General features: G+C 37.6%; 1 protein-coding gene across 1 annotated transcript in view; it reads left to right on the forward strand.

Annotated features, from left to right (window-relative positions):
* The window catches only part of TPRG1 (tumor protein p63 regulated 1), a 154,899-nt gene extending 130,380 nt beyond the window's left edge, over positions 1–24,519 (forward strand). The window contains exons 5-6 of the mRNA XM_004745248.3: positions 476–629; positions 19,827–24,519. Coding sequence (XP_004745305.1) covers positions 476–629; positions 19,827–20,021 — 349 coding nt within the window. The 3' untranslated portion in view covers positions 20,022–24,519. The remainder of the gene's footprint in view (positions 1–475; positions 630–19,826) is intronic.
* The last annotated feature ends 1,964 nt before the right edge of the window (positions 24,520–26,483 follow it).

A 26,483-nucleotide genomic window follows, 5' to 3' on the forward strand; every position in this document is an offset into this window, starting at 1 on the left:
CCATGTCTCTTCTCAGTCATTTCCTGCTTGCATTCTTTTTTCTTTTTTGTAGAAACTGGAACTGCTGTCATTCCCCTCCTTCCTGAAACCTCCTGCCACCTCAGCCCTTCAGTTCCTGTCCCACCACCTTGAATCTTCCTGTCCCTTTCCCATTTAACCATTACCATTGGAATATTGGCACGAGATTAATATCCCTATTTCCATCCCTGGCTTCTGTCCTCAGCACCAGAGTCACATTTCCAGCAAGGCATTTCCAGATAGGATTCTCAACAACACCCAGAACTCATCAAGTTTGGAACCGAATTTATCCTTTTATTCTTACCTCCTAAATTTCTGGAATAATCAATTAGTTAGTAGGCAAGTCATTTAGCATTATTATAAAGGTTAACTGAGACACTACCTTACTTTCCCATCCTTTTCTTTATGTGTTAATCTAATGGCAATGGCTAATCTAAAGGAAATTCCTTTCTTGTAGGAGACAAGGAGAAGGCCTTAGGATCTACTGGGGAAGTCTGGAACAGCAGTCCCTCTTTTCCCGCTGGAACCCATGGTCCACTGAGGTGCCTTATGCGACCTTCACTGAGCACCCTATGAAATATTCCAATGAGAAGTTCCTCGAAATTTGTGAGGTAGGCAGTTTGGGCATCACTCTTAGATCACCTTTGATAGTGAAGCTGTTTGTTTCTAAAACATGTAGTGTTCCAAAAAACAACAACAAAAAAAAGGTAAGATACAACCTGGGTTTATACAGATACAAACTTTACAAGGTTTGCAGTACTTTTTTAGTAAACAGTGGAGCTGTTTTATTTATTAAAAGTATAAAATGTCAGGGTGTCTAGGTGGTTCAGTGGATTAAACCCCTGCCTTTGGCTCAGGTCATGAATCAGGGTCCTGGGATCAAGGCCTGCATTGGGCTCTCTGTTCAGCAGGGAGCCTGCTTCCCCCTCTCTCTCTTCTTGCCCCTCTGCCTACTTGTGATCTCTCTCTCTTTCAAATAAATAAATAAAATCTTTTAAAAAATAAAAAATATATATATATAATGTTTATATTAACCATATTGATTCCTCCTTGCTAATTTCTTACCAAAAATTATAGTGTAATATTATTTAAAAATCACAATACTTGTGTCTGACTCTGTTTATTGCTGAGAGGATACATATAATTTTATGTATGTCATTAAATTCTAATTATTTTATTCAGAGAAGGAGTGTGGGATAGTATGAAGCATAAAGTCAGATATGGCGCTTTGGTCATGTTTGTCATTTTTCTTTCTGGACCTTGGTAGTCTCATCTCTAAAATGGACATAATGATGATCACTGCCCTTCCTCCTAACTTCATTGGAGCACTGTAAGGTTAAATGAGATAATGTGTATATAAATGCCCCATACGTGGTAAAGCAATCAGGAATTAATTAAGAGTATTTTTATGTCTTTCCATTTCATCTCCCCAAATCGATTTTACCAGGGAGGGATAGTGGCAGGGAGAGTCTTTCTACTCTTCTTTCATCCCCCCTCGGGAAATTCAGGCAGCGCTAGCACACTAAGTAGGCAGGAAGTGAAACAACTGGAGCTGTAAATGCTGAGAAAGATCATACTTTTATATTTTCAGTAAAATCTATATACACATAGGAGTGCTTATAGGCCAGAGGTAAACCTGGAGACCATACGCCCCTAACTTCATTGGAGCCCTGGAACGTTAAATGGGATAGACGAAGAAATTCTTGCCTTCTCTGTCCTTCCTACATTTACTTTTATATGCTGTGATTCACTTCCAAGCATCACAACTCTCTATTTGGTATAAATTCAAAAATTAGCAACATACATCTAAAGTCCTTCTGTGGAGGGACGGCATGCATTGCATTGCCTGTTTCCAACACACCTATTCATGCAAGTATGCATATGTATAAATATATTTTTGATTGATAAGCCCCCTATTTTAAAAAGGATTTGAGGCAAAAACACATGTGATTATAAGATAGATGGAGTCTTCATTCTCTCTAATATATAGATGGAGCTGGCTTAAATCCCTTCTGCTCTCAGAAAGATCAATGGTCTTTACAAGATTGATGCAAACGTCCTCAGGGGCTTATGGTCTTCAGGTTAACCTCCAGCTAATTCCAGGCACTGAGTTAGTTCATTATGTGGATCATGTAATAGTCCAGTTTCACGATGCTACAAGCCCAAGCTTCAACATCAGCCCCTAATCTGACTCTACTACCCAAAAGCAACAAAACAGAACAGAATGAAAACCAATGAGAACAACAAAAACCATTACACAAAGGCATTGATGTGAGAGTAGACTTGCTGAGGGTTTCAGTGAGATGGAGTGGGAATTTATATCATAATGAGTCCAGACTTCACAGGGAATATCAGGTGTCCCTGTTTTTAAAATCCTTATTAATTATAGTACTCTGATACATTGCTTCACAATCCTTTCTCCTCTCCTCTGGATCCTGTCTTCCTCCTCCCCAAACACTTGTCTTTCCTCTTCCTCTTTCCCTTCTTCTCCTTTCTTTTTCTTTCTCCTTCTCCTTTTTCTTTTTTTCCCCCCTTCTTCTTCTCCGCCTCCTTCTTCTTTTCTTCTTATTAACAGTTCAGATTATTTTGTCTGTTTCTTTTTTTCTAACACCTGCTAATCCAACCCCAAATGCTTAATAATAAATTTTTCCAAAGTAATCTCCCACCTTTAAAGAAAGTCTAGTTCTGGTCATTAAAATAATATGTATTTTGCATTAATAGTAATTGTATTTTATTGTAAGTTAAAATAAATACCAACAGCCTTGGTTTCTACATCCATCACTTTCTGAGCCAGTCTCTTATTCCTCATACCTGATGCATTAACTTCTTACTCCCTGAGTGTCCTTTTCTGGAATACGTTCAGGGTAAGGGATTAAAGAATAAGTTCTATTCACTGCAGAGAAATGACACAACATTACTCTAATTTCTGATGGTACTTTGTTTTATTCTGATACACACACACACACACAATAAAATAATTTTAAAAGGAAGATAAGAAGCAAAATGTCAAATGGAGGGATAGAATAATTGACTCCCAAATACAATGAATGTGGTTAGTAGAATGGAGTATTAATTTTACACAAGCCTTCTTATTAGTCAAGGCTAAAAGGAAAACTCAATATTTATAAAGCTCCTGTTTGATGGGAGTAAGATAGCAGGTGTGTGTGTGTGCACTTGAGCTCACATATGTGGATGTGAGTATAATGAATGGTTGTTTAGTTGGTTGGTTTTCAATCAATCAAACTATTTTGTGGATCTGTCAAGTGTATTTTCTTTAAGGTTTTTCTCTTAATCTACTCTTCCAAAGCTTTTTATTTTTATTTTTTTTTTAAACTTCCTGGCAACAGTCTGGCATTTTCATTTGCCAAACTATTTCTTATTCAAAGGCCACCCCAAGTCCTGATTCTCTATGAAAACAAATTATCTCCATCTGTGATATCAGATGATGAATACTCTGATCCAGTTCTTTGAGTCTCAATTTCTCTTTTGTTGTTGGTTTTATGTCACAATATTATTTGTGCTTAGGATATTTTCCAAGATGGGCCTTGATTAACACTCAGTTATATTAATGTAAATGAGTAAATAAGAAGAAAGATGATTCTGTGGATATATAATTCCTTTTATGTGAGTATTTTGGCATAACATAAGATTTTAAAAGGATGATATAAACTAGTTTTTCCATCCCCCTTATAAATGAAATGGGAAAAAGTGGAAAAATATGGGGAAATTGCATAACTAAATTGAATACCTGAAGTAATTTAACAAGTCCATTGTAGCAGAGAAAAAGGAATCCTATAGAGCTGGGTTACATATAGTCAAAATTTTCAAATTATGTACAATCCAATGGAATAACTTATTTAAGAAATACCTTAAAAAAATCCAAATATATTCTTACTCAGAGTCTTTTCTTATGTGGTACCTGAGATCTCTTTATTCAACAAGTATTTTCTGACATCTACAAAGTATGGGTATTATTGTTCGGGATGCAAACATAAATGAGACAAGATTCATATCTTTGTGGAAGATATTGCTTAACAGAGGAGGCAGATAAAAATGCAAAGATTTTTAAATGAGTATTAAGTTGATTAAACTAGAAGTTTAGATCAAATGAAGAAAAGTGGAGGCACATGAAAGTACAAGTAACATTCGTAGAAACAGGGTAATTTATTTTATCTGGAGTTTATGGAATTTTATCTTATATATTCCTATCATGATTATAATGGCTCAAATAATAGGTATAAGGGCTTAAGTTAAGGTCAGTAAGAATGGAGAGAAAATAAAGAAATTTTGAGATATTCAAGACACAGAATTAATGGAAGCAAGTAACTTACATGATATAGAAGGTGGAGGATAGAAAGAGGTTGAAGATGATGTAGTTTCTGGTTTGGGTAGATGGTGATTCCATCAATTTCAATGGGGAAAACTGAAAGGAGAGTACGTTTGGAGGTTCAGTGTAGGACTTGTTGAGTTTAGAACGTCATGGAACATGGAGTTTAGTTGCTTTCAGGCAGCTAGAAATTTAGGTCTGAAGCTCAAGAGAGAAAGAAAAACTGGTAATAGAGGTCTCAAATCATATAACTTTGGGTCAAAGCTGAGTCATGGGCTTTGCTGGTCAGGCAGTTACCATAGGAAAGATCATCAATGGACACATTAATTATGCTTAAATCCAAATTCATATGATCTCTAAGTCTTTTAACACTTATCTAAAAAATTACTATCAAATTTATGCAATACAGCTTCAAAATATATCATTTTTTTTCTTGTATTCATCTCACTAACTCTATAGCATTCTACATCTGGCAGATACAATGGTCAAATGGCCTCTTTCCAGACATTCTTACTTATCTCTGAGCCTCACCAACCTATGCATCTATGTATGCGTATACTTTGCATTACTCATATAAAACAGATGTAAAAATAGGAAATAATCATTTTTTGGCATTGATTTTCTTGTTACAAGATATAAAAATAATCTCATGTAATATAGTATAATCAGATGATATTTATTGATTACAGTTTGCATGTAATTCAACTAACAAAAATCCTGTGAGGTCAAAATAGCTATCTCTATTTTTAAAATGAGTATACTTAGAGTGATTAAATGAATTGACTAAGGTATTACAATAAAATGCTCTATTGCCAACCTAATCAATTTACTAATAAGCGAGGAAATGGGTATAAACCTGAAGAAATTCTTTGTGCATATGTGTATGTGTGTATTTATTGATATAATGGAATGTGATATATTATACTTATGACAAGACTCAATTATCCTTGATTGTTTCATCCACTTTATATCTGTAATTTGTAGTCTCATTTCCCCTGTTTTTAACTGTTGCCTTTCTGGGCTCTTAGGATGTGTGGACAGTCTTGCTGGGGTGAACTAATGACCTAGTCCAGAGGTGGTGAATAATAGTGAATGGGTCATGAATGATCTATAATCAAATTAAAGGGATCTATAGACCAATCATTTTTACTCTTTTTTGGCATATTTACCCTTCTTTTCAAGGGAAGTATGAAAGTGAACTCATGTTTTGGCAATCAAATGTAACTTTACATCATTAGTTTCTTAGTTTCCCTTCACATCAATTTGACAAATATTCATTGAATTGCCCATCTAGCATTGAATACTACATACTAAACAATGTGCTAGTAAGCTGGGATACTGAGAAGAATAAAACAGATTCTTCCCTCCAGACGCTTAGAGAGTAGAGGGAGAAAGCAAAAAAAAGGTAATTAACAAATTATAATTTAATATGCTAAGACGGTTGATAGAGGGACTCACAAGTTTCTACGGGATCCCAGAAGAGGGAAAAAGTAAATCCAAAAGTTAGCAGATATGATAACATTTGAAGTGAAACTCAAAGTATGAGTGATGTAAGAATCAAAAGATGTGAGAAAAGACATTTTAAAATAAAATAAAGGTGGCTGGAAGCTGAAAATTGCCAAGATATATGAAATGTTCTTGAATAAAGAATAGCTCGTTTTAGCTAGAATTTAGAACAAGTTTGTGTTGATTGGGAAGAATTGGGGGAATGGAATAGGAAGAGGATGAAAATCAGGATGTAGAGGAACCTCTCTTAGAGGACAGAAGCTTCTGTCTCAGCCTCCTTTTTCTCTCTACACACCTGAGCATACCCACAGTGACAGCGACTCCATAAAAATAATTCCAGGTGAAATGTGCCGGGATGATAGAAACATTCTATCCAGCTGTGTGGCTTTTCAATTGGTTTCCAGGATTGGGTGTTGGATGGACTTGCTCTTTATCCCAGCATGCTTCACTTCCTACAGAGGGAAACTTATAGCCTGAAGGTTTGGAAAACCTGCTCAGCTGAGGAATGTGGGCCTGCAGGCCTGAAACCTGGTCTCTTTACCCAGTGTAAACAGGAAGCAAGTTATGGTTGTAATAAGGAAAACTGAGACTCTAGGCAGTGAACTGCTGGCAGACGGCACCTGAAGCACCCCAGGAGCCCAGTCACTCAGCTGGTAAATAATTGCTATAGAGTCAAGAAGAATGTTCCGGGCTCCCACCACCCTCTCTCCCCCCAACCTCCAACACACCCACCCACCCACACACACTGCTATACTTTACCCCAAGCAGCACTCAGCTCCTATGTAATTTGAGTTGTTAAAACTTGACCCTCTGTCTTTAAGACTGGAATAAAAGAAGGAGCCAAGGGTGGGTGTATAAAAGCTTTTAGAGAAAAGAATGTGGCTGGTGGCATTCATATCAGATGACACGGCGTTCCTGTCACACAGATTGAGTTCAGGTGCTTGAGATGCTCAAAAGCCAGCTTGCAGACTTGGCCTTTTGTCTGCCTTTCCTTCAATGTGCTACTTGTCACTTTGTCTTCATGGTCCCTCCTCCTTTTAGAGGGCTCACCAAAATGACTAGAAATGAAGTGCATCTGACACTAATGAAATGCCAGGTTCATGGAGTATGAAATAGTGTCAACTTTTTCTTCTAGCACTTAGATGCTGAGGCCACAGAGGCTTCTCTGAATGAAGCTGATGATGAGGACTGGAGAAGCATCCGGTCATTTAATCTAAAGACATTTATCGAGCTAGGAAAAGATATCCTGACAGTCTAGAGGGTGTTTGCGATGGAAATGTCGAGGTGAATTGCATTTTGGTCTTCAAGAAGTCATAGTTTGATGATGATATTGTCAGTGATTTTTTGACAGTATTTGTTGATTCCTGGTAATAGGCTTCCTTAATGGCCTTTGCAATATGTCTCCATATTCCAGCCTCATCTCATTCCATTTTCCCAGCCCTTCCTAAAATACATGAATATGTGTATCTGTACATGGAGAGCTTATACACAAACCCTTCAGTTATTAAAGTTGGTTTAATCTTCACAGCCACCCTCTTCCTTTGACCCTATTATTATTATTATTTTTAATGGAAAAGGAACGATAAAATTCAGAGAGGTTGAATAACTTGCTCACAGTCATACAGCTCATGAGTGCCTTATTTGCAGCCCAAGACTGGATTGGTTTGATCTCAATACTCATGTTACATCCTGTATACTTCCTTTAGTTCAGTGCTTTCCAACAGGGGATGATTTTTACCTCCTGGGGGACATTTAGCAATGTCTTAAGACATTTTTGGTTCTCACACCTGGGGTGGGGATACTATTGGTATCTGGTAGGGAAGCTATTGAGGATGCTTAACATCCTAAAATATAGAGGACATTGTCCCTCACAGTAAGGAATTATTTGGCACAAAGTATCAATAGTCCCAAGGTAAAGAAACCTTGGTTTACTTATGTAGACAAACAGCCACACTTATGACTCTAATTCTTAGAAAACTGGATGAAATATTTAAGTGGAGATCTAAATGAAATGTGATAGAATAAAATATTAATTTTTACCTTCAGTAGATGGGAGAGCAAGTGGGAGATAGGATTTGCATTTTGTTTTGAAAAATGAATAGGAACATAGACAATATAGATCTTTGTGGACTTGAAAACACTGTCAGAGCTAGAGGTTGCTAGGCAAGCATAGTATAGTGTTTTTTTAAATTTTTTTAGAAGCAAAAGACTTTTTAAAAATAAAATCTTACTTGATATCCCTTTAGCTATTCGAGGTCTTTTCTGGTTCCATATAAATTTTAGAATTATTTGTTCCATTTCTTTGAAAAAGATGGATGGTACTTTGATAGGAATTGCATTAAATGTGTAAATTGCTTTAGGTAGCATAGACATTTTCACAATATTTATTCTTCCAATCCAGGAACATGGAACATTTTTCCATTTCTTTGTGTCTTCCTCAATTTCTTTTATGAGTACTTTATAGTTTTCTGAGTATAGATTCTGTGTCTCTTTGGTTAGGTTTATTCCTAGGTATCTTATAGTTTTGGGTGCAATTGTAAATGGGATTGACTCCTTAATTTCCCTTTCTTCTGTCTTGCTGTTGGTGTAGAGAAATGCAACTGATTTCTGTGCATTGATTTTATATCCTGACACTTTACTGAATTCCTGTATAAGTTCTAGCAGTTTTGGAGTGGAGTCTTTTGGGTTTTCCACATATAGTATCATATCATCTGCGAAGAGTGATAATTTGACTTCTTCTTTGCCGATTTGGATGCCTTTAATTTCCTTTTGTTGTCTGATTGCTGAGGCTAGGACCTCTAGTACTATGTTGAATAGCAGTGGTGATAATGGACATCCCTGCCGTGTTCCTGACCTTAGCGGAAAAGCTTTCAGTTTTTCTCCATTGAGAATGATATTTGCGGTGGGTTTTTCATAGATGGCTTTGATGATATTGAGGTATGTGCCCTCTATCCCTACACTTTGAAGAGTTTTGATCAGGAAGGGATGCTGTACTTTGTCAAATTCTTTTTCAGCATCTATTGAGAGTATCATATGGTTCTTGTTCTTACTTTCATTGATGTGTTGTATCACATTGACTGATTTGCAGATGTTGAACCAACCTTGCAGCCCTGGAATAAATCCCACTTGGTCGTGGTGAATAATCTTTTTAATGTACTGTTGAATCCTATTGGCTAGTATTTTGTTGAGTATTTTCGCATCTGTGTTCATCAAGGATATTGGTCTATAGCTCTCTTTTTTGGTGGGATCCTTGTCTGGTTTTGGGATCAAGGTGATGCTGGCCTCATAAAATGAGTTTGGAAGTTTTCCTTCCATTTCTATTTTTTGGAATAGTTTTAGGAGAATAGGAATTAGTTCTTCTTTAAATGTTTGGTAAAATTCCCCTGGGAAGCCGTCTGGCCCTGGGCTTTTGTTTGTTTGGAGATTTTTAATGACTGTTTCAATCTCCTTACTGGTTATGGGTCTGTTCAGGCTTTCTATTTCTTCCTGGTTCAGTTGTGGTAGTTTATATGTTTCTAGGAATGCATCCATTTCTTCCAGATTGTCAAATTTATTGCCATAGAGTTGCTCATAGTATGTTCTTATAATAGTTTGTATTTCTTTGGTGTTAGTTGTGATCTCTCCTCTTTCATTCATGATTTTATTTATTTGGGTCCTTTCTCTTTTCTTTTTGATAAGTCGGGCCAGGGGTTTATCAATTTTATTAATTCTTTCAAAGAACCAGCTCCTACTTTCGTTGATTTGTTCTATTGTTTTTTTGGTTTCTATTTCATTGATTTCTGCTCTGATCTTTATGATTTCTCTTCTCCTGCTAGGCTTAGGGTTTCTTTCTTGTTCTTTCTCCAGCTCCTTTAGGTGTAGGGTTAGATTGTGTACCTGAGACCTTTCTTGTTTCTTGAGAAAGGCTTGTACCGCTATATATTTTCCTCTCAGGACTGCCTTTGTTGTGTCCCACAGATTTTGAACCGTTGTATTTTCATTATCATTTGTTTCCATGATTTTTTTCAATTCTTCTTTAATTTCCCGGTTGACCCATTCATTCTTTAAGCCAACGTTGGTGGCATCACAATCCCAGACTTCAAGCTCTATTACAAAGCTGTCATCATCAAGACAGCATGGTACTGGCACAAAAACAGACACATAGATCAATGGAACAGAATAGAGAGCCCAGAAATAGACTCTCTACTCTATGGTCAACTAATCTTCGACAAAGCAGGAAAGAATGTCCAATGGAAAAAAGACAGCCTCTTCAATAAATGGTGCTGGGAAAATTGGACAGCCACATGCAGAAAAATGAAATTGGACCATTTCCTTACACCACACACGAAAATAGACTCAAAATGGATGAAGGACCTCAATGTGCGAAAGGAATCCATCAAAATCCTTGAGGAGAACACAGGCAGCAACCTCTTCGACCTCAGCCGCAGCAACATCTTCCTAGGAACAACGCAAAAGGCAAGGGAAGCAAGGGCAAAAATGAACTATTGGGATTTCATCAAGATCAAAAGCTTTTGCACAGCAAAGGAAACAGTTAACAAAATCAAAAGACAACTGACAGAATGGGAGAAGATATTTGCAAACGACATATCAGATAAAGGACTAGTGTCCAGAATCTATAAAGAACTTAGCAAACTCAACACCCAAAGAAGAAATAATCCAATCAAGAAATGGGCAGAGGACATGAGCAGACATTTCTGCAAAGAAGACATCCAGATGGCCAACAGACACATGAAAAAGTGCTCCATATCACTCGGCATCAGGGAAATACAAATCAAAACCACAATGCGATATCACCTCACACCAGTCAGAATGGCTAAAATCAACAAGTCAGGAAATGACAGATGCTGGCGAGGATGCGGAGAAAGGGGAACCCTCCTACACTGTTGGTGGGAATGCAAGCTGGTGCAACCTCTCTGGAAAACAGCATGGAGGTTCCTCAAAATGTTGAAAATAGAACTGCCCTATGACCCAGCAACTGCACTATTGGGTATTTACCCTAAAGATACAAACGTAGTGATCCAAAGGGGCACGTGTACTCGAATGTTTATAGCAGCAATGTCCACAATAGCCAAACTATGGAAAGAACCTAGATGTCCATCAACAGATGAATGGATCAAGAAGATGTGGTATATATACACAATGGAATACTATGCAGCCATCAAAAGAAGTGAAATCTTGCCATTTGCGACAACATGGATGGAACTAGAGCATATCATGCTTAGCAAAATAAGTCAGGCGGAGAAAGACAACTATCATATGATCTCCCTGATATGAGGAAGTGGTGTTGCAACAAGGGGGCTTAAGTGGGTACAAGAAGAATAAATGAAAGAAGATGGGATTGGGAGGGAGACAAACCATAAGTGACTCTTAATCTCACAAAACAAACTGAGGGTTGCTGGGGGGGAGGGGGTTTGGGAGAAGGGGGTGGTATTATGGACATTGGGAGGGTATGTGCTTTGGTGAGTGCTGTGAAGTGTGTAAACCTGGTGATTCACAGACCTGTACCCCTGGGGATAAAAATATATGTTTATAAAAAATAAAAAATTATATTAAAAAAAATAAAATCTTACTTGAAACCCAAATATATAAACCTGTTAAAAATAGAGCAACTCTAATTGATGTGATTGTAGCAACAGGCGTATGTTACTTCCTTGCCTTCCCATATCCCAAACCATCAGGAATATCTGTTATTCCAACATTGTTAATAAGAACACTTCCTTTCTTTCCAAAAGAATCTTGGTTTGGATAATAAATCGTATGGTCATCCAACCTATGAGGAAATATGGTGTTCTAAGGAACATGGTGTGAAAATTCTGAGTATAATTTTTTTTTCTATCCTTTTTGAAAAATAAGGACCATAAATCCTTTGCTAAATATTAGAGTTTTACTGCTCATAATAACAGTATGTTATAGAAGAGAGGAAGGATAAGTCAGGATACTTGGGTCCAAGACTTCGCTCAGTTGCTTATAAGTTATTTATCACTGGAAAAATCTCTGAAACACTTGGACCCTCAGTTTACCTATTAGATCCCCTATGTGTTACCCCCAATGCCTAGCATCTTGCCCAACGAAGCTTTCTGAATGTGTGGATTTATTTTTTTTTTAAAGATTTTATTTATTTATTTGACAGAGAGATAGAGATCACAAGCAGGCAGAGAGGCAGGCAGAGGGGGAGAGGAGAGCAGATTCACTGCTGAGCAGAGAGCCTGATGTGGGTTTGATTCCAGGACCCTGAGACCATGCCCTGAACCAAAGGCAGAGGCTCAACCCACTGAGCCACCTAGGTGCCCCTGAATTTGTAGATTCCTAATCTCTGCCCTATAACCAATCTTGGGTAGGCTATTAACTTCACTTTATGAACATTGCTCTTGACCTCAGGATCTATAATTATTATTTTGGAATCATTGACTATAGACACAGACCTATCATCTCTACATTTCTTCATGCCCCAGACTCATGTATCCAGCTGATATTAGAAATTACTAAGAGGCTTACTGGGTAGACACCTCAAACCACACATCTAAAAGAGAATCCTTGATCCCTATACCTCACCAAGTGCAAGCTCTTCTCTCACCGAGTTTTCCCAACCCAATAATGAAATCATTTTCTATCTTCTCACACCAAAAATCTAAGTGTCTTCTTTGATTCCTCTGGCCTCTTCATCCTCTATATTTCCTTATACTAGTAATTTCTATGACTCTGCATCAGGTAGTATCCTTAAGTCAACCAGTTCTCATGTTCTCCACTGCTCTTTTTGTCCAAGCCACCATAATCTCTTGCCTGGGCTAATGAAGTGATGTACAAATTCCTCTTAATCTTCCTGTTTCCATTCTTGACTCTAACAGTAAATTCTCCATAGAATAGCCAAGATTATTTAAAACAAAACAAAACAAAAAACAAACACACAAAACCCCACCAAAACCCAAAAAACATACATCATTGAACTTATTTTTAAAATCACTTTGGGGCACCTGCCTTTGGCTTAGCTCATGATCTCAGGGTCCTGGGATGAGCCCCACATCGGGCTCTCTGCTCACATCGGGGAGCAGGGGAGCCTGCTTCCCCCTCTCTCTCTGCCTGCCTCTCTGCCTACTTGTGATCTCTCTCTCAAATAAATAAATTTTTATTATTTTATTATTATTATTTTTTAAATCTTTAAAATCACTTCAAAGTCTTTATATGGCTCACAAGATGCTCTCTGCCTAAGATTTCACTTCAATCCCTTTTGTTTAATCACTATATTATAGCTGTATAGGATATTTTTCCCTGTTCCTTGAATAAACTAGGCTCATCCCTACCCCACAGACTGTACAAGTGCTTTTATTTTCTCCCTGGACTACCATATGATTGCCTCTTTTTCATACTTTGGGCCTCAGATGAAGTTTTACTTTCTCAGAAAGATGTGCCCTGAATTCAATATCTAAAATAACCCTCAATCCTATTACTTTGCCCTTTTCCACATTTTATTTTCTCCTAGAATTTATCACCATCAAAATCACCTATATTTACTTTTTCTTATACCACAAGACTGTAATACCCATGGGAATAGGATGGCTGTCTTGCCTATTTAGTCACAGTGCTTAGAAAATGCCTGGTGAATAGTGTAGGTGTTTCATTAATATTTTTTGGATGATTTTAGAGCTTTTTAATCTATTAGTGACATTGAAAGTTAGTTTACAGTATTAATACTGATATAAATAATTCATATATACACAGAAAATTGAAGCATGTTATTTTGACATTAAGATGCAAAATTTGAGGGCGCCTGGGTGGCTCAGTGGGTTAAAGCCGCTGCCTTCGGCTCGGGTCATGGTCTCAGGGTCCTAGGATCGAGTCCCACATCGGGATTTCTGCTCAGCAGGGAGCCTGCTTCCCTCTCTCTCTATCTCTCTGCCTGCTTCTCCATCTACTTGTGATCTCTCTCTGTCAAATAAATAAATAAAGAAAAAATCTTTAAAAAAAAAAAAGATGCAAAATTTGGCCTGAAGAAAGTTAACGTTAGTAGAGTTAAACACAAAATTAAATGACAACTAAAAATACACTCAGGAAAATAATAATATTAAAAGTAATCTTGTCAGAAGAAAACTTAAAAATGACAAATCTTGAAATGGATAAAAATCAACTTTTTTTTTTTAAGATTTTATTTATTTATCAGAGAAAGAGAGGGGGAGAGAGCGAGCACAGGCAGACAGAATGGCAGGCAGAGGCAGAGGGAGAAGCAGGCTCCCTGCTGAGCAAGGAGCCCGATGTGGGACTCGATCCCAGGACGCTGGGATCATGACCTGAGCCGAAGGCAGCTGCTTAACCAACTGAGCCACCCAGGCGTCCCAAAAATCAACTTTTTGATTTAATTTAATGGTATATACATGAATTCATCCAATGGAAATTTTTCAGGAAAAAAAAAATGGAACAGTTTATAAATTATTTCTTTCAGATGGAAAATTCTTCAGTGAACCCAATTGTCTTACTGTAATTCATGTCAGAAAACAGAGTCTTAATAAAAATCAGTAATGCTGGCATAACTTTGGTGTAGGATTATATTAAAAAATATAGAGATAAGAGAAACAAAATGAAAGTGTCATCTTGCACCTGGTTTTCTTTGGAACTTTTCTCCTTGATCAAGTGAAAACTTCAATAATCTTGAGGAACTAATATTTAGGATTTTCTTTCAATTAAGAGTTTAAAGGCTTTTTATTTTGAAATAATTTTAGACTTACAGGAAATTGCAAAGGTGGTAAAGTTTCCATGAACCTGTCATTCAAATTCTTCTAACAACTTACATAATAATATAATATAATATAATATAATATAATATAATAATTAAAACCTGGGAATTCAACAGTGGTACAATAATATTAAGTAAACATTGTTAAAATGTCTATACTGCCTAGAGCAGTCTATACTTTTAATGCCATTCCGATCAAAATTCCACGGGTATTCTTCAAAGAGCTGGAGCAAATAATCCAAAAATTTATATGGAATCAGAAGAGACCCCAAATCGCTAAGGAAGTGTTGAAAAACAAAAATAAAACTGGGGGCATCACGTTACCTGATTTCAAGCTTTACTACAAAGCTGTGATCACCAAGACAGCATGGTACTGGCATAAAAACAGACACATAGACCAGTGGAACACAGTAGAGAGCCCAGATATGGACCCTCAACTCTATGGGCAAATAATCTTCGACAAAACCGGAAAAAATATACAGTGGAAAAGACAGTCTCTTCACTAAATGGTGCTGGGAAAACTGGACAGCTATATGTAGAAGAATGAAACCCGACCATTCTCTTACACCACACAAAGATAAACTCAAAATGGATAAAAGACCTCAATGTGAGACAGGAATCCATCAGAATCCTAGAGGAGGACATAGGCAGGAACCTCTTCTATATCAGCCACAGCAACTTCTTTCAAGATGTGTCTCCAAAGGCAAAGGAAACAAAAGCCAAAATAAACTTTTGGGACTTCATCAAAATCAAAAGCTTCTTCACAGCAAAGGAAACAGTCAAGAAAACAAAGAGGCAACCCACGGAATGGGAGAAGATATTTGCAAATGACAGTACAAACAAAAGGTTGATATCCAGGATCTATAATGAACTCCTCAAAACAGACAATCATATTAAAAAATGGGCAGAAGATATGAAGAGAGACTTCTCCAATGAAGACATACAAATGGCTATCAGACACATGAAAAAATGTTCATCATTACTAGCCATCAGGGAGATTCAAATTAAAACCACATTGAGATATCACCTTACACCAGTTAAGAATGGCCAAAATTAGAGGCCTTACTCAAATTTTACTTTTTTTTGGTTGTTGTTTGTTTGTTTGTTTTATGTTTCCTAACATCCTCTGTTTGTCCCAGGCTTTAGATCAAGATAACAAATTATATTGAGCTGTTCTGTCCCTTTATTCTCCTCCAAACTGTGACAGTCTTTCATTCTTCCTTTTTTTAAAATTTAAATTGAATTAGCCAACATAAAGTAGTTTTGATATAATGTTCAATGATTTATTAGTAACGTATAACACCCAGTATTCATCATATCCTTCACTCCTCCTTTGTTTACATGATCTTAGCACTTCGGGTGAATACTGGTCAGTTGTTTTGTAGAATGTCTCTTGATTTGGGTTTGCCTGATGTTTTTGCGTAATTGAATTGTGTTCTGCTTTTTTGGTGCAGATACTAGAGAGATGACGTTGTTTGTCTTTACTATAGGCTCACAACGTGTATATGCCTTATTACTAGTGATGTTAACCTTGATCACTTGTTTAAAATGGTGTATGCTGGATTTCCCCTCTGCAAAGTCTGTATTTTTCCCTTTATAACTGATAAATAACTTGGGGGAGATACTTTGATGTTCAAGCCATGTTTTTTGAAACCCTGTTTTCTGAGTAGAATTTAATATATCCTTTGGCATCCAGAAAACTCTGTTACCTTTTAAAAGCTCATATCAGAGTTAAAAAACTGTGTTTTGGAGTCTATGATTCATATTAAGAAAATTAGCATTCCACGTATGGAATTGAAGGGAATGGGACTGTGGAAGTCAAAGTCTTCTCTGCCTATAAATAATGAAAATATTTGTGCTTATAAATACTATGCTTTATAAAATATTTTTGAATAATTAACTTAAATTCATAAGCAATCTGTCGAGGTTGGCCTTTAGTATTATTATCCTCATCATTATTATTTTCCCATTTTCAGATTTATAAAGTAAGGCTCAGTGAGATTGTATGGTTTTATGCAAGGTCTAACCATCAGTAACTTCTAGGACAAGGAAACATACCTGGCCTTGTGTATCTAATGCTAAGCATTTTCCCACTATACAGTGATGAAGTAGACATGGTTAGATAGCAGTGAGTTCCATATCATTGGATGTGTCCATAGAAGTGGATGTGGCTTCTTAGTAAGGATGTGGCAAGGCATAACAATAGATGAATGATGACTTGATAAGCTTAAGATCAATTGTGACCTTGAGAATATATGATTATTAAACATAGTGATTAAATGTCCATGTTATTAACTTATTCTTTCTTTTCTACTTTCCTCTTTGGAAGTTGAAGAAAGATTAATTCTTTCTGCTTTTCTTATTCAATCAACTAAAACACTGGTGGAATATGCTGAAAGGAAGGATGTCCTTCCTTTTAGATGTGTGATTGTAGCTTGTATCTTTCAGAAGCAGCAATGTTCAGATCCTTTTTAAGATCTCAAAGAGGATGTTGGAACTGCAAATAGTAATAAGAAGTACCTTCTATCTGTCATTGCTGTTACCATGGAGAACAAGCAAAACCCTACTTCTTTGTTAGTTACATTCTTTAGTCTCAGTGAAGTGAGTCCATTTTTTTAAATTAATGTTTTGGTATTACTCAATTACTTTAACTCTTACTTTAAAGAAAAATAGAGAGACTGAGTTGGGCACTTAGGGGCACCTGAGTGGCTCAGATGGTTAAGTGTCCAACTCTATTTTTTTTTTCCTTTTAAGATTTATTTATTTATTTAATTGAAAGAGAGCAAGTGAGAGAGAGCATGAGAGAGGAGAAGGTTAGAGGGAGAAGCAAACTCTCCATGGAGCTGGGAGCCCGATGTGGGACTCGATCTCAGGTCTCCAGGATCATTACCTGAGCTGAAGGCAGTCACTTAACCACTGAGCCATCCAGGTGCCCTAAGTGCCCAACTTTTAATTTTGGCTCAGGTCACATTCTCTGGGTTGTGGGATTCAGTCCCTCCTCAGCCTCCGTGCTCAATAGGGAGTCTACTTGATATTCTCTCTCTCTCCCTCTGCTCCTCCTCCACTTGCACATGCACTTGGTTTCTCAAATAAATAAATCTTAAAAAAAAAGAAAAGAAAAATAGAGAGACAAATATATCTGTTTATTTGGAAAACCTAGAGATATTGAGGTAGTCTAGAAAACTATGTTGCTTTATCATCATAATCATTTTTTTTAACTTCTGATATTATGATATTATCTAAAATCCATAGATCTCAATGCTTTTCAAAAGAATGAACTAAGGCTCAAAAGGGGAAATGAATTTACAATATTACACAGAAAATTATAGAAGTTTTATTTGCTTGGCTTTTTTTTTTTTTTTTTTTTGCTTATGGGTTAGATTAACTAGCAATAGTAGATACATTCTAAATTTTAAATGTTTTTTTCTTACTGATAAGGAAACTAAGACTAGAATGAAGAAGTGTTTTGCTCAAGGGCAATATAAAATTAAGAACCCAGGATAATATCTATATGGAAAATTGTATTATAGAGAAAGACTACAGGCTTCTCTATCTTCATTGAATCATCAATCTTGGGTTAGTCCCTTAAAGCAAAGATTTGTCTCCTCATGGGCAAATGGGAAGAGCAATGATCACTTTACATAGTATGCTTAATAATTTGAATTGATATAGGAATATACTCTAATAAGAGTCTTAATTTAGATTAGTGGCCAGTTGCATAGGAGACAGATTTGTATCTCACTGTGAATCAGATTTTATTCCCCATGTTCTTTTTCACTGTGATGCAGAAAGTGGAGTTACTGTGGGTAAGTCATTTACCTTACATGAGCCTTGGTTTTCTAAGATGGAAGTCATGATAGCTTCTTTGACTTACCTAATACATTTATATAAGAAAGAAATCATGGAAATAAAAAGAGCTTATTGGAAATACAAAGATATGAGCTTTCCTACTTCATTTCCTTGCTTGTTTCTCTATTTAGAATGCTCCCTGAATTACCTCCTCTTAATCCAATTTATCTTGGCTTGAACAAAAAAAGGAATTTTTCTTTTACTCACTTAACTTAAAAGTTCAGGGTCGACTGATCTAATAACTTGAATGACTTTGTCAAGAATTCATCTTACTCTACATCTTAGTTCTTTCACTTTTGTGGGCTTATTTCTCAGTCAGGTTCTTACTATGTGTGGCAAAATGACCATGAATACCTCCAGGCTCGCATTCTATCAGTTTTATAACAATACTGTTCATGTGCTCATTCTGAACCAATCTCTGTGACTAGAAAAATGGAGTCCTCTGATTGGCTAGTCTGAACCATATGCTAAAGTCAGAGCCACTTAAACTCTGTGGGCTAAATTGGATAGGGTGGTTGTCCAAAGAACAAAGGAGGTACTCTTGTTGGAAGAAGTATCTCCCATGACGGAAAGGATGCTGGGTTGGAAAAAAACAACAGCTGTTGACAAGGCTCTTCCTAACCCCATTTTACCTAATGAAACCCTGTGAACCCTTTAAGGATTGTCTCAAGAATTGCCTTTGAGACAATTTTCTGATCTTCTCATTACATATGATTTCTCCTTCTTTTGTGTTACCTTAGCATCCTGTGCTTCTTTGCTTTTTATTTTCACAAACTTTGTGTAATCGTTACAAGTTCATTTCTTAGGGGCACCTGGGTATCTCTGTCTGTTGAGCACCTGACTCTTGGTTTTGGCTCAGGTCATGCTCTTGGGGTCATAGGATTGAGCCCCACCTAGGGTTGCATGCTTAGCACCAAAGTCTGATTATCCCTCTCCCTCTACTCCTATCCTGCTCTCCCCCTCTATCTCTCAAATAAATAAATAAAATCTTAAAAAATAAAAAAGAACTTCATTTCTTAGATTATTGTAGTATCACTTTTTTTGGAGACAGAGACTCTATGTTACTTGTCATTAAATCTTCAGCAACACCCAACAGGTATCTGATTCATAATAGACTACCAGCAAATATTTATTAAACTGACTTCTTAATGTTGTACAAATTATGAAGGATGAAAAATAAACAGGATGAGGCAGATGATTTCATTATGTACATAACCTTTTGACTGATGAATTTATAAAAGACTAACAGAAGCAATGTTGATAATCTGAGAAACAATTTCTAAATAAATAAGGATAGTTGCAGCCTCAAGAGAGTTGTCCACTTAGGTGAGGACTGGCTGGGGAGGAAGTGTCTCTGGACCTACTTTACATTTACTAACTGTGCCTTCTTTTCCTCTTTAGTTGTCTGGGTTCACGTCTAAGCTTGTTCCAGCTATCCAGAATGCCCACAAGAATTCGACTGGATCTGAAAGAGGAAAGGGACTGATGGTGCTAACTGAACCCATTTTGATTGAAACCTACATGGGGCTGATGTCATTCATTGGAAACCGCAACAAACTTGGCTATTCCCTTGCCCGCGGGAGTATTGGTTTTTGAGATGTTTTTTGATGTATAAGTATGCCATCCACTAATACATATTTATCGAAGATTCTGTTTCAGGCCACCATAGTTTTGGATTGAAACAATTCATTACTTCCTAATACTATAACGTGACTTTGAATACTTAGTGTCTCAGATAATCTAAAAGCTTGACTAGACTGATATGTGTACACTTCAGACCTCGTGTAAGTATAACCAAATTTCCTAAAACCAGAAAATACATTCTCTTAAGCTCATCAAATAATGTTAGAATGCCTGATCATAAACTGAGGGTAGACTCTGGGTTCTTATTCTTCTGTCCTCTAAATGTAGGCATTTTCTGGATCTTGACCTTGAGTCCTTTGATTCCGATCTTCTCTTTCACTGGGGTCTGACACTATCAGGATGAATTACTATATGAGGATGAATTACAAGTCCATATTTATATCCCTGATATTGCTTCAAGATTCAGTTTTGTATTTCTTTCTGCTAATCACATATATCAGTGTTCCAACAGCCACTCACATTCAACATCTTCAAAATCCTAGAGTTCTCTGTGGCATTTTTATGGTTCTAGTCATATTCCCTGAAAGCCATGTTTTGATATACCTAAATTCCTTGCTAAATAATTTCATATAGGATCTTTCTTTGTCTGCTTGGACAGTTATTACAAAATTCCACAGGCTGGGTGGCTTATAAACAACAGAACTGTATTTTTTTGGAGGCTGGAATTTAGAACAGGCTGCCATCATAGGCAGGTGAGGGCCCTCTTCCCAGGTGACAGACTTCTTGTCATATCCTCACATAGTAAGGGGCAAGAGGTTTCTCTTGTGCTTCTTTTATTAATCTTATTCATGAGGGCTCTGCTTTCATGATGGAATCACCTCCCAGAGGCCACTTTTTAATGCCATCACATTGGGTTTTAGGATTTCAGCATATGAATTTTGGGGTGACACAAATGGTCAGACCATAACAATACCAAATTTATGTATGGCTTAGCATTGTACCCCAATGCCCAGATGTCAAACTTAAAGTTCATTCTTCTTTCAACCTTGTTCATGAACTCTTTTGCCTTTCCATTTTCATGGGTGTGTATTATTAGATCAAGTCTCTAATTCTGTTTCCCTGGATAATTTTGCCATTGCCTTTTCCTTGGGATCTTTGATCTGAGGCTGACTCTATTCTAATCCAGCCTGCATTCGGTTGCCAGATTTCTAAAGCACAATTTGACCCTATCACTCCTGGCTTAAGAACTTTTAGTGGTTCATTTCTTCTGCAGTCTTTTGTTCAAACATTTATTTCATTTTATTTTACAATAGCAGACACTTTCTTCTATTGAAATATGTTTTAGACTCTTAATGTGTAGAGCAGAGAGAAGTAAGGCCACTAAGATTGAAGTGGACATGGGAATGCCTCAGATTCCTCTTTTCATTGGTCTTGGAGGTGCCCCCTGTGGAATGTTGATGGGTCCCAGAAGGTTTTGAAGAGCATGTTTTCAAAAATACTGTCCTATCTTATCCTGTTTCCTTTGCTCTTTTCTCTCATGTTTTCTCTCTTCCTTTCCCTGATGAACTACTCAGGAGATTATCTCATCTGTTCTCATCTCTTTGAGTTTTTCTTTTTTCAATTTTACAATTTTATTTTTTTAATATATTTTAAAAAGTTTCTTTGAATGATGAACACCATAAATATTATTACAATCAGCTTTTCAAGTCTGTCTCAAGACTGAAAGTTAAGACACTTTGGTTTGTATTCAAGTTAAAAATTCCAGCTATTTTTTTGGGGGGGGGGGTGGCTTGTGAAGAGTTTATTTTTAAAGGCTTTTCTTCTAAAATTTTATTTCTTCAATTTCAAAGATTTGTCCTCTGATTCATTAACAAACATCAATTTGATGCAGACATTCAAAACCCACACCTTAAATAACCTTCATTTTATTTAGTCTTTGTCATTGTTTACTTCCATTAACATTTCTCTTTTTCTCTCTCTTTCCCCTTCGCAGCACCCACTTCCCCTCAACAGTCCCTGCCTCCCCCCCCACCATGATGGCAAATATTGTTCTAGTCCCCAAGGCAGGGAACTTCTATTCAGACTGTAAAAGGAAATGTTGAAATCCTTAGCTGTCCTGTCAACAGTAGTGGAATGAAAAGTCGTTGGATTGTTTTGGCAGTGGTTCTGAAGCAGGCATAATTGGCAAATTATTATAACACTGTTGCCCGAAAAACTCTGTTTGCCTCAAGATAGTGGCATTTGTTGGCAGAAGCATCTGAAATGTCCAGCACATTCTTTTGAGTTACCATTTAAGGATCAGCTTGACAATAGACTTCTTTCTGCACATTTGTCCCCTTTGTAACTTAGGACAGACTGTTCCCAAGTGACTTTCTAAAGAGCACAGTGAAGTCCCACCAATGCAAAAGATGAGAGGAGGGAGATGTCTCTTAGCCCTGAGGTCTAGCCTCTAACAAATAGGATAAGCATTTAATAACACTGAAACTGTTTGCTATGGGGAAGACTGAACTCAGGGATGATGACATGAGAATGCTTTGCACATTTTACAAAGACTGTCTAGTGTGATATCCCATAAACTGATATGTGGGACCTAAAAAGCAGGCTATGACTAGAGGATGAAAGGATTCAGGAGTCTAGAAAGTCTAGACAGTGCGTTAAGGTAAAAAAGAACTTCTTACAGGTAGGGATGTTGAAGATGGAATGGTTGCCCCTTGGAAGAGGGAGCCTGCTGTCACTCGATGTAGGGCCTAGATGAAGTGGATATTGTGAACAGGATTGACAAATGGGTGACTGATATTACACTTTAAAGCTAGAGACCTTACTATGATCCTCCAAATAATTGTTACTAATGATTAGATAATTAAATCATTTTTTCTTTGAAAAGAATTGAATCAGTCAAATGAGACCCTAGAAAATTACAACTTTCCTAAGATTTAATTTCCTCATCTGTAAAATGGAGACAGTGATAACTTTTCTGCCCACTTCATAAAGATCTTGTAAGAACTGAATGAAATGAGGTTAAATTATTGTATTAAAAAAACAAAAGCAAACAAAAAAACAACCCCCCCAAAAAACATTGAGTACCTGCCTGTAGAATGATAAGATTTAGAAGCAGAAAGTAGGACAACATCCTTGGGAACTATATTTAGTTCCCCCTGGGAATTATTCCCACTATGGACCTACTGACCATCATTCTCCCATTTGATCCTTGGTGTTCTAACTTGGGTTCCTTGTCCATAAGCTCAACAGGAAATACAAACCACAAATCAGGGGACCTACTATATGCCTGGACTGTTCATTCAGACTGTCATCTGAACTATACTAATAAAGTTTCTGAAAGGGACATCATTAATTTGGGAATATGGTTATTTATAAGAGCCATTAAGTATCAGGCACATCATCAAAATAATGTCATGGTTGGCCATCTTCTTTATCTGATCTTTATCCCATTCAGGAAGTCCTTGATAAATCTCCTTTCAAAAACTGCTTGAACATCTTTCTTGACAGATAGTTCAAGGTTTCTTGATAGATCTTGGGTCGTTGTGATGGTTAGAATATTATTCTTCTTTTGTTTAAGACTCTGTAACATCCACCCGCCGAGACTTCAGGAATTTAAAAAAAAAAAAAAAATTCTTTTGCTGGAGTGAGTTTAGCTTCAGTTTTCACACTGGGATACCGGGATGTGGGATACTTGGGTACAGAGGCGAGGTTGGTGGATTCTCTAATGTTTACAAGAAGGGGAGCTGTCAAGAATTGGTGAGCCTGACCTTCAAGTGGGCAATAGGGCCTCCTAGGAGGCCTGACCTTTGGCCATTTTCTAAGGCAGAAAAGAGAAGCCAGTTGATATGCTTTGGATCTTTTGCCTCGAGGCCTGTTCTCCTTGTCCCCTTGCTCAAGCAATACTAAGAAAGCCACGCACAGAACCCTGGGGCTAAGGAGTCAGGAAAATCATCCAACCCCATGCGTTCATTTCACAATGAAGCAAAGGGATAGAAACTGGAAAAAAAATGCTCAAAAAGCAGATGGTACTGGGATTAAACTCTAAAGCTTCCAATTTCCTATTCCTGGCCCACTGCTCTTTGCATAGATCTCTATTCCCAGGGAAAGGCATAGCATCTAAATCAGGGCCTCATAGTTGCCGGGCTGATTCTGAGGTAAGAAAACAATAGGTCATCGTTTTTTGAGGGGAATTTCCAGAAATTACCTGTCTTTTCTTAAAGGCTAAGGTCACTCACAGAACTCTCTGATTTCCTATCTGATCGAAAAGCCCAAACAAAGCTGCGGAAGCCAGCCGAGCCAGCAGATATTTTGTAAGGCGGCTTTACCTCTGCCTGGCATTTGGTGGGGCCAGAGAGGGGAGGGCAAAAGTATTAAATTTAGGCTTAAAAGCTCCTCAGAAATTCTTTACACACAAGAGACCAAGTTGGAGAAAAGAAGATGACTCGTGCCAAGGGGAAGAAAGAGAGACTAATGCCTGTGGTTTTCAAAGGTTAACAGCAAAAAAAAAAAAAAAAAAAAAAAAAAAAAAAGCCCAAGTATTTGCACAGGGATGAATGCTCATTGGCTCCTGGCCAACAGTTATACAAGGGCTTATGCCCACATCCTGTAGCTGTGGTTTAGGGACGCTGCTCATGAGTGACTTCTTGTGCTTAGTGGCAGGAAACTTTAGTCGCTGATGTGTAAACTCACCTTTGGTCTGCACCTCCCACAACGTGCTCCTTAAGCAGTTAGGGGGCCAGGCCTCCTGACTGCCTGGCAGATACCCGTTCCTTGGAGGCTAGGGAAGGACTCCTTCTGAGGCCTTGGAAGTGACTGAGGTTTGATCCATGCTTTTCTTATTCCACTTGACTGCCGCAGCCACAAAGAGGAATCACAGACTCTTCTGCTCACTTCTCGCTTCAGCCTTAAAACCTGGGACAAAAAGTACATGAGCTGGATTTCATTTCAGAGCTGCAGCCAATGTGGAATAATGAGAGGCAAAGTCATGAGGTTGCACCTGAGTCTAGATCTTGTATCTGATGGGCTATTTGTGCTCAGTCTTAAAAGGATCTTAGCAAACATCTCCCAAGCTTCCTCCTGGTGAAGCCACGTGGAATTTGCAAGGAGTTGCTCAAAAAACAGATGGTGATTTTTTGGCAATATCAGGATTAGATCCTACAGCTTCCAATTTCCTGTTTCTGGTCTACTGTTTGTTCCACGTATCTTCCATTCCCAGGGAAAGGCATGACATCTAAATCACTGTATCACCATTGATGGGTTAAATTGAGGTGAGAAAAACGTAGATCCGATGTAATGAACTCATGTTTTTAGGTAGATAGGAAGGATCAGGATGCTACATTATGAATGAGAAATATGTCATGATCAGGTTCTCTGAAATAGGCCCCTTGTGTCTCACATCCTGTCAACAGTGCCCACACCATGCATCTCAGAAATTCCTCTTTGCTTTTACATTCTGCTTACTCTTTAGAAGCTGAGACTGGAAGGGACCTTAAGCGTCATCTACTTTAGCCTCCTACCTATTGCTGGAATTCTGTTAAGCAAAACACGTAGAAGCAGCTGCAGACAGAGCTTCTGCAAAAGCATTTGCAAGGCAGAGAATCCCTGGCTTGCTTGCTTGCTTTTTTTTTTTTTTTTTTTAAGATTTTATTTATTTATTTGACAGACAGAGATCACAAGCAGGCAGAGAGAGGAAGGGAAGCACACTCCCTGCTGAGCAGAGACCCCAATGCAGGGCTTGATACCAAGACCCTGGGATCATGACCTGAGCTGAAGGCAGAGGCTTTAACTCACTGAGCCACTCAGTCACCCCGAATCCGTGGCTTTCTACAACAGCTAATACTATGCTCAGCAGCTGCAGTGAGGAGAAAGTTTTTCTGAACATTGCCCCCAAACCTTCCTCTCTAGAGATTTGTCTATTTGATCCTACATCTTCCTCTGAAGTTACCCCAAATAAATCAGTTTTGTACCCCAGGTGGTCATACTTCAAATAAAGGCGGTTAACTGGTATTCTCCCAACAAAGTAGTTGTGTGGGGGTTTTCCTGTTTGTTTTTGACATGAAAGCCCCAGTTCCTACAACCGTTCTTCATGTGATGGGTTATAGAGAGCCCTTACTGAACTTGTCTCTTACTTGTGGTATTTGCTTTGGTTAACCTTTCTTTGAAAAGATCATATTCAATACAGGCCTGGCAGTTCATATACAGATTAGAATATAGTTTTTCTTCACTTGCCACCACACTACTATTGAGGAAATATGGGTTTTCTTTATCATACTATTTGTTTACAGGAAACTTAGGGTCAGTCTCATACTGTATATAACTTTTTTTTTCTGATTTAGTAATTTCACTTAAGAAACAAATGAAGGGCGCCTAGGTGGCTCAGTCAGTTAAACATCTGACTCTTGATTTTGGCTCAGGTCATGACCTCTGGGTCATGAGATGGAGCCCCAAGTCCGGCTTTGCACTGGGGAAGGAGCC

The sequence above is a fragment of the Mustela putorius genome, unplaced genomic scaffold (genome assembly GCF_011764305.1).
Source record: "Mustela putorius furo isolate JIRA1106 unplaced genomic scaffold, ASM1176430v1.1 tig00003834_pilon_pilon_pilon, whole genome shotgun sequence".
NCBI lineage: Eukaryota > Metazoa > Chordata > Mammalia > Carnivora > Mustelidae > Mustela > Mustela putorius.